General features: G+C 43.5%; 1 protein-coding gene across 1 annotated transcript; it reads right to left on the reverse strand.

Moving 5' to 3' along the window:
- Positions 1 to 825: 825 nt before the first annotated feature.
- LOC111654933 (uncharacterized) lies at positions 826 to 13,663 on the reverse strand. The gene is made up of 12 exons (XM_023406113.2): positions 13,507 to 13,663; positions 10,501 to 10,935; positions 5,645 to 5,692; positions 4,435 to 4,479; positions 3,791 to 4,300; positions 3,501 to 3,533; positions 3,307 to 3,375; positions 3,087 to 3,194; positions 2,560 to 2,697; positions 2,306 to 2,422; positions 1,967 to 2,069; positions 826 to 1,828 (listed from the first exon to the last, which is right to left on the reverse strand). Exons 1-11 carry the CDS (start codon positions 13,549 to 13,551, stop codon positions 2,007 to 2,009), a joined length of 1,611 nt encoding a protein of 536 aa, XP_023261881.1. The 5' UTR covers positions 13,552 to 13,663; the 3' UTR covers positions 826 to 1,828; positions 1,967 to 2,006.
- Between the last annotated feature and the right edge of the window lie 1,855 nt (positions 13,664 to 15,518).

Genomic DNA, 15,518 nt, shown 5'->3' on the forward strand with positions numbered 1-15,518 from the left:
TTATAAGAATGTATTTTTTTTTCTCTCCGCCAAGGAGGTTATATTTTCACCCGTGTCTGTTTATGTGTCAGCAGGATTACGCAAAAACCGAACTTGGAGGAGGGATGGATCACTGGCGAAGTGACTGAAGAAGTCATTCAATTTTGGTGCATATCCAGGTCATTCAACATGAATATGAATTTTGTTTCTCTGAAGTCTGGTGTATGTTGTTACTGTTTGCCTTGGCGGAGTTATGTTATGTGCCCTTCTAGTTATGTGTCATTCCTGTTCTAGCTTTAATCATCTTACTCTAGGGTTTTGTCTGTGACCAGTAAGTATTCATTATTATTTGATTGATTAGCAACTTATCAAGTGTTGCTCATTTCTAAAACGAACAGCCGAGCTAAGTTGAACGCTAACTGAAGATAATATTATCAGTGGTTTTTTTATTCTCTGGCAATATGTTTTTGAGTTGTTGAGTAACAAGCCCAATTCTGTGCCCCTGTCCCTGTGCTCATAAATAAAAGCATATTTTACTATCGTTGCATAACCTTCTAAAATAAAATCTCTACAGCTTCAGCCAGATTTTTCTTTACCTTGTTCACCTACAGTTAATTATCAAAAATTATTTTTACAAATAATTTCCCTTGGATTAGTCATAATATCAAAATGTGAGATTTAAATTGGCTTCACATTCACAACCAAAGATAAATTAGAAAAAGCATCTTTGAAAGCAACCATTGCCAGGAAAGTTTCTCTGTTGCCGAACTCCTGACGCGTTTCTGATCTGTTATTATATTATTCTATGAGTGAAACAGTATCAAAAGTGAAACACGTACTCCAGCATCACGATGAGTTACAGCTTTATTTCAAAGTTGGATTAAGTCAGACCGTCAAACAGCCCACGAGTGATCCTCATCACAAAGATCACATAACATCAAATCTCCCCTCCGGACACATTGAACACAAAACTGTAGCGCATCATACGGTCTATACAAAACGATTTAAAAAAAGGAGAAAGTGAGGGAAAAAGAGAGACAAAAAAAAAAAACAACCTCTGAGTTCGTCCCCTTCATGTCCGCCATTCTCCAGAGGCCACTGGTGCTGTACAACCTAAAACTCTTGGGAAGTGTTTTAGCATCAGACTAATGTAAGCTCTGGCACTGAGTGGGGGCAGTGAGGAGAAGTGGGGGGCAGAGAAGGGGGCAGAGACAGAGGCTGGGGTGAAAGTTTGGAGCTCTGACTCTGAGTAAAAAGAGCCTGTCGAGCAAAAAGCTGTGATGATGTTGAGATGTGAATCTGAAAAAACAACAAAAACATTTGTCCCTCCCACCCGTAAGTATGAACATAGGCCCGTGTACAAGCTATAGCCTCTTTCACTGATGCTACAGTATTCACATGCATTGAGTGTCTGCAGTGTGGAGGCAGATGTTCTGGAGAGGGGAGGACATGTAAGAAATACCAGGCACTGCCATTCATCTTGTTTTAGGAATCTCCACCTCTCAACAACCTCTGCTTCCACTGCTGATGCAAATTCACTGTACATGCCTTTGGAGAGAAATACAGATTAAAAGGAGCCACAATATGTTTGTTTTCTACATCTGCAAACTTATGACGAGTCCTAGTCTGTCCTGCTGCCTTTGAATGCAGCGCGTTTGGCATATTGACATCTGGTTTGGTGTTTTGACAGGAACCAAGGCAGGAAAGGCACTTCAAAGTGTGGATGTTCCTTCGATTTCCTGTCGGTTCTGTCATAAGCCCTAAAAAAATTTAAAAAAAATAAAAAATAAAAAGTCAGCTGGTTGACTCCCTTTAAAGCTATGAGTCCTCCAAATGACCAAAGGGGAATCTGAAACACAGAGAAGTAGAAAGGTTAGTGGCTGCTGAGAGGTTTAGAGATGAACAATAAGGTCAGAGCATAAAACGGCTACAAAATTAGATGTAATCTATGTGATAAAGAACTGATTCAATACTGTGAGGCTCTTACAGAGACAAAAAACTGGTCTTCAGAGCTGTGTGACGTGGATCTAGCCCTCGATGGACACCTCTGGAACGATGTGTCCATTCAACGCTGCCTCCACTGACATCTCCTGAACAACAGAAGGCATCGGATCAGGTAAGTGCAATGTCACATCACAACTGTTAATAGCAAACAGGTTAATTAAGTTGGCTCTTAAACATATTTTGAGTATCACTAAATCCATATTAAATTTTTTAAAAATCTGTAAATGACCAGGAAACATGACGTACACGTGACTCATTCGACTCCAAGAAAAGGTTTAAAGCTAAAGCTATGCCTCTCGTCTTAAATTCATTTTTCTTTTACCATTGAGTTGAGCTGCACAGACTCAACAGCGAGCTGCATCTGACATGGCATGTCACAGATTTCTGACTTGGGTTCTTCTGACAGCACATCCAGACACGTCTGCTCAGCAGTAGCATCCTGGAAATGAAAGGAAGATGGTTAGGAGACAGAGAGACCCACATATGTGTTTTCAAAGACATGTACTGAGCACTGTACAACATACAAAGCTACAGGATATGACTACTAATGAGAAAGTCACCAAGACGGTAACTTACAACAACCATTTCCACTGCAGGGGCAGCAGCAGCAGGCTCAGGCTCAGCCTCAGGCTCAGGCTCAGGCTCAGGCTCAGCAGGGGTCATATCCACAGATTCTGTTTGGGTGATGGGGGTGTCACTCATGGCCACAATTTCCTAAATGCAGCAGAAACAGGAATAGGTCAGAACAGAAAATGGTCATACGAATGGACCATTTGAAATAAACATGACTTGATTGAACTGATTTAAAACATTACTTTTACAGTGACACTGAGCGCCCACCAGGCTGCATTGCATTTGTTTGTTACAACCTGCCCCCTGGTGGCCACAGGTCTGAATTAATCTGCATTTAAAATACAGTTATACAACATTTTGTTCCGACCAAGTAATTTGATTGGACGAGAGTCATTCCATGAGTGCTGATCGGTGCTGAAATACAGTGCAACAGCTTTGCAAAGATGAATATATTTCCAGAAATAACATTTATATTAAATGATGTATGTCGTCAGAAGAGGATGAAGGGAAGAAGTTTGTATAGTTCTCACCTGCTGGACAGCAACAGACTCAGCTATGGCGACCTCCACTGCTGAGACAGATTCTGTGACAACAAAGTCGTCAACCAGCGTGTCAGCAACGTCCTGAGCGACAGGAGCCTAGAGAGAACAGGAGAGAACACACACAGGTAAGTTTATGTGGATGATCTAACAGCACAGAACATTTCACAGAAGGTCAAAGATGAAACTGATTAAAAACCTCGTGTTTTACCTCTGTGACTTCAGTGACGGGAGCCTCTTCAGCCTTTTCTACCGGAGCCTCAGGGACAGTGTCTGGCACCTGGTGAGACAACAGGTGGTTGTGTTACTACTCATGCAAAAGTTACTTGACAATCCAAAAGAAAGGTAATAGGTCAAATGTACTGAAATTTTCTTGATGTGGGGGGAAAAAGAAAAAACACTCACCACTGGGATTTCCACAGTCTGGGCAGGAGCATCCTGGTGTAAACAAAACAAATGAAAGGTCACAGTGCTGTTTGCCGTTACATTAGATTTTGAAATAAATTATGCAAGTGACAAAACATGTCATGAAAACAGATCAGAGACTTCAGCTTTTGAAAACCTGCTTGATCCTACTGATGAAACATTTAAGCCACATGCTACACACCAGCAACAAATCACACTCTAGAAACGTTTTTTAAAAAATCATATTGCAAGAGAGAAGAGGGGAGTTTTTTTTTATATCAGTGTGGCACCTCTGCATTTGTGACAGGCTCAGCAGGAACTTCAGGTGCACTTTCTTCAGCCAACACTTCCACCTCAGCTTCGTCCTCCTCTTCCTCCTCAGCTGGAGCTGCAGGACTGATCACCGCCTCAGTCACCTGCTCAGGCTCAGGTATCTCTGTGATAACCTCCTCCACTGACTCCACCACTGTTTCCGTAACCACCTCTGCCGCAGCAGCTTCCGCCTCAGCAGAAACCTGCTCACTCGTATGTTCTTCTGCCACCGGCTCCTCAGTGGCTTCAGTGACGGGCTCTGGTGCGGAGATATCCTCTGTGACGGCCACCTCCACTTCCACTTCTGCCTCCGCCTCCACCTCTACGTCCACCTCAGTGACTGTCTCTTCCTCTGCCAAGACCTCAGCCTTCACCTCAGTGACTGTCTCTTCCTCTGCCAAGACCTCAGCCTTCACCTCAGTGACTGTCTCTTCCTCTGCCAAGGCCTCAGCCTCAACTTCAGTCTCTGGCTCGCAGACATCAAGTGTCTGCACATGCAAAACCAACACGGCACACGTTAGGAAAAAAACATGCAACATGCATCTCCCTGGATAAAGATTCACTGATTTTATATCCATGACTATAATGTGAAGCCATGCTGTCATAAAAAGCTCAGTCTCACCTGTTCAGTCTCTGTGGTTACGATTGCTGTGTCAACTGACTGAACCTGAAAAAACACAGTTAAGCAAACTCTTAATTGACGGGACAGATAATTCGATCAATAGATGGACGGACAGATGAACAGCAGAATGAACAAACAATGGTTCTTTATCTCTTTAACTTAAATGCAAACTTTTTTGTCTGCACAGACAGTAATCTTATAATCACACTGAACTGAGCGTTGTTGCTGTGGTTTTTAGGATTCACATCAACTGCAGCACTTAAGTCAAAACCCCTTACTAACTACAATTTCAGGCTGTTTTGATTCTTTTTTTTTTATCAGTAATGAGAATCAGCAAGATCTTCTATGTGCTGAGTTGTTTGCAGAATCAGTGCAACTCATAAAACAGATGTTTCTTTGTTGTTTTTTTGTTTTGAGTATGAGAGCCAGACTGTGATGTGAGAGCTCTGTTATTTAAGAGAAAGAGACCTGAGGCAAAGTGTGGTTCTTATTCATAAGGTGTGAAGCTCAAGTTAAGTCACAGAAACTTTAAACACATTTCCATTAAAAGGTCTGTCTCTTGTCCAGTTGCTGCTGCTGTAAACTTATAAAACACGAGTGGAAACTCTGAGATACTCTTGTTTTGTACGTAAGCCGTCACTTCCACAAGCGTTTTGACACGTGAGCAGAAACATCACATACACTGAGAAATGTGAGATTGTTGTACTTTTAAAAGGGCAATTTTAAATGGCGACTAATTAATTATACCAGTGATTCCCCCCCCCCCCTTTTTTTTTCACTTTCATTATCTTGGAAAAGTTAAGGGAGCATGTTTTTGTGGTTGTGGTATTTGTTTGTTTTTTTTACCAGTTTTCAAGATTTTCCAGAGAAACCTGAAAGGTGTCTATTTAATCACACTGCTCATGTTGCTCTGTTCTACACAGAGCCTCTTTAAAGCCGTTTGAAGTTGTCTCTCAAATGTGCTGTTCAAAAATCAAAGTGCTTGAAAAGTGTCATGGTGAGTTATGCTTCACTCGTACTCATTCACACCCGTGTTACTTGCCTCGGGCTCACACCACAAATATATACTGCCTGAACGAGTTGAGGTTTGAGGGACAGAAAAGGGGTTGTGTGTGTGTGTGTGTGTGCGTGTGTGCGTGCGTGCGTGCGTGTGTGCGTGTGTGCGTGCGTGTGTGCGTGTGTGCGTTTGTAAAAAGCAGGTTTGTTTTACCTCAGCCTCAGCAGGAGCTGCCACTGGAGCCTCAGCTGGGGGTGTGATCTATAATGGAAAGAGGGAAAGTGTTTATTCAAGAGTCAGCAAAACAATCATGATCATATACGTGTATTTAATAAGACAGAGTGTAGTTGGCAGAAAAGTGGACCTCGTTAAAAATGCACTCTGGGATACATTAACAATCATTTATAGGCCATTAAAAATATTTGGTTCATTTTGTGCTGCTGCCATTCTCCTGTTTTCTGACCTTTTTTTTTTTAATTTTAAAGGTCGAGCACTGGAAGCGCACAAACAGCTGTCCTAAAAAATGTGCCCAGAGCCAAATAATCTTCTGCACAACAACCAAACTGTAGCTGTGATGGCCTCAAGGCAAAAACCCAGTGAGGCTCTGAACAGGTTTAATGCCTCCAAAAAACAGGAAACGTTTGCCAAAATGGACTGGCAGTCCACACAAACATTATACTATCTACGGGAAGGTTACAACCAATTGGACAATGGGAAGCTGTTACGCCCTCCTCTCACCCCCTCTGTAAAAACCACCTTAGGTTCAGAAAACTGAAATATTCACCTCATTAAATCAGCGTTTGCTGTTACTCCACAAAACCCACACAAATTTAAAACCCCCACATGTTTAATTACATCTTTTATCATCTCATCGGCATTCATGATACCGCAAGTGGGCGATGGAGAGAGAAGTTGACCATGAGCAAGACGATTTTCTTTGGTTTCCAACGCTTTAGGACAATTTCTTATTATTATTCAAGTTATAGTGTTATTAGTATTAAAACACAGATGCCAAAAAATGGGCAGATAATGATCAAAGTCATCATCAAAGATCATATTTTTCTATTTTGCAGCCGTGCCATCGTTTTGCTGGAACAGCTGCCAGTAGCATTAATGGCCACTGTTGGTGCCCACTGTGCAGCCGTGTGCGCTGAGCCATAGTGGCAATCACAGGGAGCGGCACATAAATATTGTAAACGTTCATGGTCTGACGGTAAATTATTTATCCTGTTTTGTACCAGCTCTTCTTCAATGTAGGACAAGTCTAGTGCACGCAGGCTCCCTGTGCTGCTGCTGCTACTGGAACAGAAACATCTAATTTCATCCATCTACAGTTGTTAGAAGAGAGTAAAAACTGTCACAGTAGACAGTTCAGACACATGTGGTTACACTTGACCATCTCTGTCTCTTGTGCAACTGAGAGGTGAGGAATCCAGTCCTGCAGCATTTTACACAACTAATGAACAAAAGCAGTAGAAAAGTAGGCAAACATGCACGTATAGTTGAGAGCGGCAGATATGACCTTGGAGGGATGGTATAGGGGGGAGAGAGGAGGAGGGGAGGAAGGAAGGAGGGAGGGAGGGAGCTGGATTATAGGCCTTCCTTTGCTTGATGGTAAAACACACGCACCCTCCAGCGTGTCCCACCACCAGAACACTCTGTACCAAACTGATCTGCACACAGATCCCGCACCACAAGTCCTACTAAAAGTCGAATTTAGCACAAACCAAAGCTGATCTAGGAACAGCTACATTTTACGCAGCCCATTTTAACACAAGAAGAATGACATAGTGTACCTAAATGCACTGAACTCTATGTTCCAACCAACTTTATGCACACGCACACACACACACACACACACACACACACACACACACACACAACCACTCACACATACAGATTTTGGAAGGACCAATCTTCTTTATCAAGATAACTAGAAATGAAATAAAGAAAATATATAACAGGCTCTGTGAAGTCATTCTCAGTATAAAAGGGAAGTTCTTAAAAAGCAAAAATTAAAGCAGAAGTCGAGACATTTTGACTTTTCTCTGTGCAAAAGTGCGTGTCTCACAAAACAAACCCATAAAAGTTGCGAGAAGGTGTGGGGAGGGTAGTATATATATGTGTGTGTGTGTGTGTGTGTGTGTGTGTGTGTGTGTGTGTGTGTGTGTGTGTGTGTGTGTGTAGGAAGGCTGGGGGAGGATTGTGGGGCCCATGTTTTGCCACAAGGTGATCATTTTTCTAACTAAGTCTGAAATAAGTATCACTTCACACATCTTTGTCCTCCACTACTCTCTCTCTCCGGCTAAATGTCAGATGTGATAAAAAGAAAATATGCTCACCGATCATTTGCTGTTTTCATTGTGAGCAAACTGAAACTGAACGTACCCCGAGTCATCCCTTCACTAGAGATCCGTCAGAGACTTTAAAAAGGTTGTGACAGCTGTCTGTAATCTCCTCTTCAGCACACAAATACCAAAGGCTAAACTACAAACATGCTTCAACAGGCAGATGTACCCCCCACCACCCAACATGGAACTCAATATCCCACCTTTCCCAGTGCAGCCCCCTCCCAGTACTCCCAGTAAAGAACTAACTATAGAAGGAAGACACATGTATGGACGCGTGCATGTGCTAATTAGACCAGTTAATAGGGGCCCACAGGTTGCCCATAGGAGGGGAAGAGAGAAAGGGGATGATGGAAGAAGGGAAGGGGGACAAGAGAGAAGAGGAGAGAAATTAAAGAGGGAGGGCAGAGGAGGAGGAGGAGGAGGAGGAGGGGGGAGGAGGGAGAAAGGAGAGACAAGAGAGGAACAAGCGGTGGGAGGGCAGGAAGGTTGACGAGGTAGAGCAAATTTACAAGGGAAAACTGTGAGGGACAGAAGGGGGGAGGAGTGGAGGGCTGCAGGAGCACAGAGGGAGCAAGCTGGTACAAAATGTTCAGCCTCAGCAGGAGCCGCACCCACCGTCGCTTTAGGCCACAGAAAAATGAAACGCATTCAGCGGCTCTGTAGATTGAGTGGTGGGTTTATACTCACCTGACTCTCCGTGGCGGCATCCAGAAGTTGCGGGGCCACCTCTTTTTGGCCCCAAAGCCAGCTGAATACGAGCCCCATTTATGCCTGCTCTGATTCTATCATCTGTGAGCGAACGCTTTCTTGTACAACTGTGGCCGCAAGTGCAAGTTTACCAAAGGGTAAACAAAACTCAGGGTTCACAAAATCTGACAAAAAGTTCACAAAACGAAGCAAGTAAAACATACAGCTGTACGTGTTTGCAGCTGCAGTCTGCACTGACTAATTTTCAGTTTTACAAAAGAGTCTGCGTGTGTTTCTGTTTCTCAGCTGAATCTGGCACATCTGCAAGCAGTGGAGGAGCTGACAAAAAGTGAGGCAAGAGGGGAGGAAGGGGAGAGATGGGTGGTGTGGTGGATGGGAGGAAGGGAGGGAAGGAGAGAAGGAGGGGGGTAGGGATGAAGGGACAGAGGGACGGAGGGGGTTGATACTGCCGCAGCTCAACAACTACACAGTGATGGGCAGTCAATCTCCTATAGAAACGTCTTTACTGGCCCCGTATAGATCAGTGCGTAGAGCAACACTTCTGGGTCAGAGGTCACAACCCAAATCTGCAACTAAATGACATCTCTGTGATTACTGGAGCACAGTGTAGCTCTGAGTGAAGTCAAAGGAAATGAACATCTCATTAATAACACCTCATGTCTCCTCTTACACTGGGCCTTGTGTACATGTGCACACTAACATACATGTGAGCACATACATGTGCACCATATGTGCTCATGGCTCAGTTACTGGGAGCGAAGACCAGGAGTTTAGTGTGTGTGTGTGTGTGTTTGTTTAACTATATTTGTGGGGTCTGTGGTGCTTCGTGGGGACAAAAATGCTGAACACCACAAGTTTAAAGAACTTTTTGAGGGTTAAGACTTGGTTTCAGGATTAGGGTTAGAAAAATGCTTAGGTTAGGGTACGGGATGAAGTTCGGCATTTAGTTGGGATTGTTAAGATTAGGGTAAGGAGCTAGGAAATGCATTGTATCAGTGACGAGTCCCCACAGAGATAGCTGTACAAATGTACGCGTGTGCATGTATGCATTTGCACGTGTGTGCGTGTGCACGCGTGTTTAGGCACATGTACATGTATGTGCGGTGTGCAGCTCGTGTGTACGTCTCCACATCGCCTGCAGTCTACTGGTTGAGACAGAACATTTTGTCCCAGTATATGTGAATGAAGTCTGCATGAAACAACAAAGACCACTATTTTTCAACTTGCTAATAAAAATGTATTTAAAGGGCAAAAACAACCTAATGAGACATTATTTTGTGGTATACTTATTTTTGGTATGAATCTATGTAAAACTGCAGTATAGACCAAACGCTTGTATAAAACAAAATCACTTCTTAAAGCCAATCATTTTTTCCTTTAGCTTAATCGACTTCAAAACTCAAAGCAACCTCCTTGATGGCATACATTAGAAGAAAAGAAAAAAAAAAAGATAGATGCGTCCTTATTGGCAGTTTAGATATAGGTGATGAAAAACCTCTGCCTGGATTCCCACTGATGTAACACACAATCCCTCTCCTACTTTCCACCTCTTTGCTAAATGGAACATGTTGTTCCCTATGCCTCCCACCCCCCACCACTTCCACCTCCTTTCTCCCATGAGGACCGAGCCACAGCACATTTTGACCAAAGAGGAGCTAAAAAAAGACCCAAACCATTTCACAAAAGCCAGCAAAACTCACGCTGACAAAATATAAACTCAAACATCCAATAGAACGTGTCTCTTTACAGAAAACCATATGCAAAATGGAACCTGATGACGCTAATTTCTCCAACATTTGAGAAAGAAGCATGTAAATTGGCAACTGCAAGCACTTTATATGAAGGTACATGCTGAGCCCAACACGCCAGCCAAGGAACCTGCTTGGTGAGATGTTGCACAGTTGATTTCTAAAACTAATGGCAACAACAAAACACATTTTTTACTGGGAAGTTTTGAAACATGGCTCCGCCGACGAAATCTATTTGAGAGTTTAAAAAAAGCTTTCTTACCTCAGGTACTGGTTCTGTTTCAGGAATGACTGGTTCAGCCTCCTGTACGACTTCAACAGGAGCTTCAACTACAGGGGGCGCCGCTGGTGGAGTCTCGACGACTGGTGCTTCTTCAGTGACCGGTGCTGGGACTTCAACCTCAACTTCCGCTGGAGTCTGTTCCAGCACCACAGCCTCGGGCTCTGGTGCTTCTGCTTTGACTGGGACGGGCTCTACGACAGGTTCTTTCACAACTGGTTTTGGTTCTGCTTTGGGGGTCTCAACAATGGGGACAGCAATGGGAACGACCTCTGGGATCTTTTCTGGAGCTCGCGCCGGAGTTTTAGCGGCTTTCTTTGGGGTTGCTGCAGGGGGCGCACTTGCGGCAATCCCAGGGCTGGCTTTGACGGGCGGGTTGGACGCGTGCTGCTCTTCGAGGGCTCTCCTCTGAGCTTGCTGCAAAGGGGGAAAGACACAAAAACCTCTGCGTTAATGATTGTTGTTTTGTCATTTCAATGATGTCTTACTTGTAAATTAGTGCAAATTACCAAGTGTAATTAAATTAAAACTAAGTCAATTAGTTTAGGGTAGTACACGTTGATATTTTATTTCAAACAACTGAGATTTTAAAATCTGAAAGCTGAGGAGTGGGGAACTTGATTCCTCTTGAGTACTTAATGAAACTGATGGTAAAATGTCTTCAAACAGGCGCTGAGTATGTCAAGCAAACTGATAAAAGATAAAGTCAAAGTACAAAGGAACAGGCAAATGTGAGGTTTAAGGTCTGAATGCTTTTGAGTGCCTCAACGTGTTCAAATACTTATGTTTTTGTCAGCCTGAGCTTCATTCTAGCACATTTCTGTCTGCAGGAATACCTAGCATGCCATCCCAGCCAGGTCCGACATGTTTTTCAGCTCCGGACAAAACCCCCTCGGGCTTTAATGGCGGTTTTTAGGAGCCCAGACCACTGAAGGGAGGGGCTGAGTAACTGGGAGTGGGCCCAGCAAAGCTAGTTAGATAATGGGAGCTAATTAGTTGAATCAGAGCGGTCCTGACAGGTCTGGTGAAGCGGGAAGGGAAACCGTGCGAGTCAGCAGCACTGATGGGTGCCCCGCGGGCCAGACAGTGGGCCTAATCACATCATAATCAGGTTATAATCAGGTTACAATCACTCCCCGAAAATGCTTTTGTTAGGCCGACAGCCAGTTCGGCATTCACAGTGCTAGACCAATGCTGTAAGCCAGCGGAGCTTGTGTGTGTAGGTGCATATGTCTACGCCTGTCCAGTTTGCCACCATCAAAACAACCCCCCCTCTTCTTTGCCCACAAATAGCTCGCTGTCTAGAATCCAAACCTCACTACCACAAAGTAATATATAAACTTCAATTAATCAATGCTGTTGACTGTGTTCCTCAGGCTGCATCAAGGAGGCCCGGCCTTCCTCGGAGAAAAACCCTTTTTATCAAAGGTGCATACAAAGTTGGTGTGGCCAACAAGGAGCACTCAGCTTGATGACTTCAAGTGTTCGGCAGCTCCTTCCCTTTACTGAGCTCTGATATCTCTGAGAGAGAGTTGGTGATAACACCACACTGTAACTGACTTCAGGTGCCATTTTTATCTGAGTGTCACTAGCAGACTAGCAGAGTGAATCAGAGAGACTGTGCAGACTCCAGTCTGGCAAAACTAAAGCAAGACATTCCTCCGGTCAAGACACTACCAAATACAGTTGTGTGGTGTTGAGAGTCACGGACCGGCCAGCCAGCCAGGCACTTAAGGGAGGGTGGGGGTTGAGGAAGAATGCCACAAACTCCATACTGAGAAGTCTTACCAGAACAGCAGGACCGGGCTTTAACTCAGCCTTTAGTGGTGAAGCAGGGGATTATATTTAAATTTAAATTAGAAGATAAAACATGGTTTGAAATAATTAACTATTGTGATTAAACAAAGTCAGAAAACAGTTTTTGGGGATGGAGTAACCTTTGCCCTCTGAGAAACTGGAGCTTCTGTGTTACTTTCTCACTCACCATACACCCCTCCCCTCTCTGCCACACCCACCCCATCGCTTTGGGCACTGAATGTTCAGAAGTGAAATTTCTCACAGTTATCTAAGACGGATGGAGTGACATATGTCAATTATCATGTAAGCGACGTTGCTGCGTCAGCACATTGAGTTGCATAAGAATGACAACAGTGTAGCTCCATAAGTCAAGACATCGTGTACTATGAGTGTATGTGCATGAGGGGTGGAGAAGTTAATATTCTTTTTCATGTTTTTGAATGTGGCGCCTTTCACGATTAATGACTATAAACCACAGAAATACAGAAACCTAAAATCTCCATCCCTGCTTTTCCCATCTGACACAGAACCCACATGGCGCATGGAGTTTAACAATCGTCTTTGTCTCTTGTGCTTCAACCTGGAACCAGAAGTGTCGCGCAGCTGTAACTGACGGTATAATTTCGATATTTTATCCATATGTGTAATTTTGGTGCAGCCTTCTTACATCTGCGAGATTTTACGCGCGGAGCTCGGAGCGCTCCTCGCAGCAGCGCGCGTCACAAGAAAAGCAACAACACAGCGTGAATGTGTGCAGTCCAATAAGTCATGATTGATAGTAACAGAATTAACACAACACGACGTACCAAAAGTTTAAAAATAAAAATAAACACCTGGTCTCTTTTCTTTCTGTTGAATTTTGGATTTAAGTTTTTGATTAGAAGCTTAATCTGATCAGAAGTGGATATTTACAAGATTTTGAGCAGTAGGCTATTCCCATTTTTAGGCATCGGCAAACACTGTGGGTTAAGTGAACAAAGACTAGTTTTTATTTCTTTTTCGGGAAAAAAAAAAAACTATAAACAGACGCACAAAACATCAACTACCACAAATGATCAAAATGTAATATTTCGGAGCGGAAGGTCCCCACTAACTGACTTAAATTCATAATCTAGAGACTTTATATATGGTCGTGATGAGAATAAAAACCTAGCGAGGGGGGGGGAGGAAAGTGCGCCTGCTACTGCTTACCACTCTCCTCATGCGACGCTTGTTCTTCTTCCTCTTGCTGGGCATTTTGGTGTGAGCTGTGCGGAAACGAGAAAGACCGAAAAAATGAAACGAGCAGCGAGACCGAGTGAACAAAGTGGATCTTTATAAAGCCCCCGGTCTTTCCGTTACCTTTGCAAAGAACCTATGAGAGGACTGGGATGAAAGATGGGAGGGGGGCGTGGAGAGAGAAAGAGCGAGAGAGAGAGAGAGAGAGAGAGAGAGAGAGAAAGACACACACACACACACACACCCCTCTTAACACGTGCACGTGCACAACAGCTCAGTGCGATGATTGTATCAGAGTTGGTCTATCCACAGGCTGGATGGTGGGTTATGTTATGTAACCACTCCACCAAAGCAAAGAGAGAGGTCCGTGGGCTCACAGAGTGCCACACCCCCCTCCCCCTCTCCTGGATTAGTTATACTTTTGGATGTGCACATGCTCTTAGTTTTCTACCTTTTCCTCTCCAATTTTTCGACCTACTCAGAGTCAGATTTGTAACATAGAGCACATAAAACATGTCACCTTGATTCTTGAGAGAAAACCAACAAGACAAAACACACTCACGCATGTGATACAGTACATACAAAACAGTGAGTGCTTCTGTGTTAACTTGTTTTGAATTCATTAAAATCGTGAAGCCAGAGAATAGTTTTCATTGTGTATGTCTAAACTAGAGAATAAAGAGAAAGAGAAAGCTTGTACATGTGTCTACGCCCACCGCCCCCCTGCACTGAATCAGCTGTGAGCACCCATTGTCTCCCAACTCCTTGGGTGCAGCCGCACTCACACAGCAGTGAAGAAACACATGCTTTATTCTGTCATTTATTGTGCTAACCGTGAAAGAGCGTCATTGAACTTCCATAAACATGTTGCTGTGCTTCACATAAGTTGTGCATGTGGGGAATGTGTGAGTTAGGTTTTTATCTATAAATATAGAAACTAAGTAAAGCAGTCTCATCTGAGGGCTTGCAATTTGATTTACGCCTCACCAGTGTGTGTGTGTGTGTGTGGTGTGTGTGTGTGTGTGTGTGTGTGTGTGCAGAATAAAGTGTAACTCTGCACGTATTACAGTTAGAGCTAAAGAGGAGTTGAAAGATGTTGTAATGACTCAGGAGTGTCAGTTTGAGTCAGTCAAAAAATGTTAATGGTTCGATGGAGATGGAGAGTGGAGAGAGTTGTAAATGCTTGTTGTTTAGCTCGACAGTTGTGGTTGACTGTGTTGAAATCCTTTGTACAGTTGTCCCTTTAAAACATGACTGTAATTAGCCTTAGCTGCCTTGGCTTGTCAGCTTAATGCTAACAGCATCATCATGTGTTTATGGCTGTCGTTAATAACGTTAGCATGCTATAGTTAGCAAGCTAATAGAAATTTGGTCATTACTTTTTGAGGTATATTAAATTAAAGTGTTGGACAAGTGGGAAATTGTGACCTATTTTTTACTGGAACACACGTAAGTATTTAATCCTTCTTCTCTGTTCGCTCTGCTCTCACTCTCTCTGTTCTGTGTCTCCTTTTTTTTTTTAGTCAGTTTTGTTTGGCTTGAGTTGTAACTGTTTGGTTTGGATAGGCCATGTTGAAATCAGTCCCTTTAAGACATGACAGGGATTAGCCTTAGCTTAATGCTAATATAGGATTTTCATATGTTTAATCAGAATCAGAATCCCTTTTATTCGCCAAATGTACATAGTACACAGGAATTTAACTTGGTGCAAAAACACACGAGTAAAACAACGCAAAAAGAAAGTGTTAAGTTCATCTGCCAGACCAGGGGATGGATGGGGTGATTGCAGGGCTTCCCTTATTGTTATTAGTGAGTGCCCTGAGTGTATTTCAGCCGGCTGCAGGGTTGTTGTTTGAATCACACTTCAGCCTGGCTTCGTAGTCCCTCTTCTTCAGGTTCTGTCTAGCCGGTCTGAAGGTATCCACGTCTCCCTCCCTGTATGCCTGTTCTTTTTGGTGCCTGAGTTCTCTCAGCTGTTTGGTGAA

The sequence above is a fragment of the Seriola lalandi genome, unplaced genomic scaffold (genome assembly GCF_002814215.2).
Source record: "Seriola lalandi dorsalis isolate HSWRI2012SDOR001 ecotype SW California unplaced genomic scaffold, Sedor1 jcf7180002054294, whole genome shotgun sequence".
Taxonomy (NCBI): domain Eukaryota; kingdom Metazoa; phylum Chordata; class Actinopteri; order Carangiformes; family Carangidae; genus Seriola; species Seriola lalandi.

Excerpts from the sequence above, each read along its gene's own strand:
- LOC111654933 (XM_023406113.2), bottom strand. The coding sequence starts at position 13,551 with ATGCCCAGCAAGAGGAAGAAGAACAAGCGTCGCATGAGGAGAGTG. Across the intron at positions 3,195-3,306 it reads CCGTCACTGAAGTCACAGAG|GCTCCTGTCGCTCAGGACGT; the intron begins GTAAAACACGAG and ends TGTTCTCTCTAG. Across the intron at positions 2,070-2,305 it reads CTGTGCAGCTCAACTCAATG|GAGATGTCAGTGGAGGCAGC; the intron begins GTAAAAGAAAAA and ends TCTGTTGTTCAG.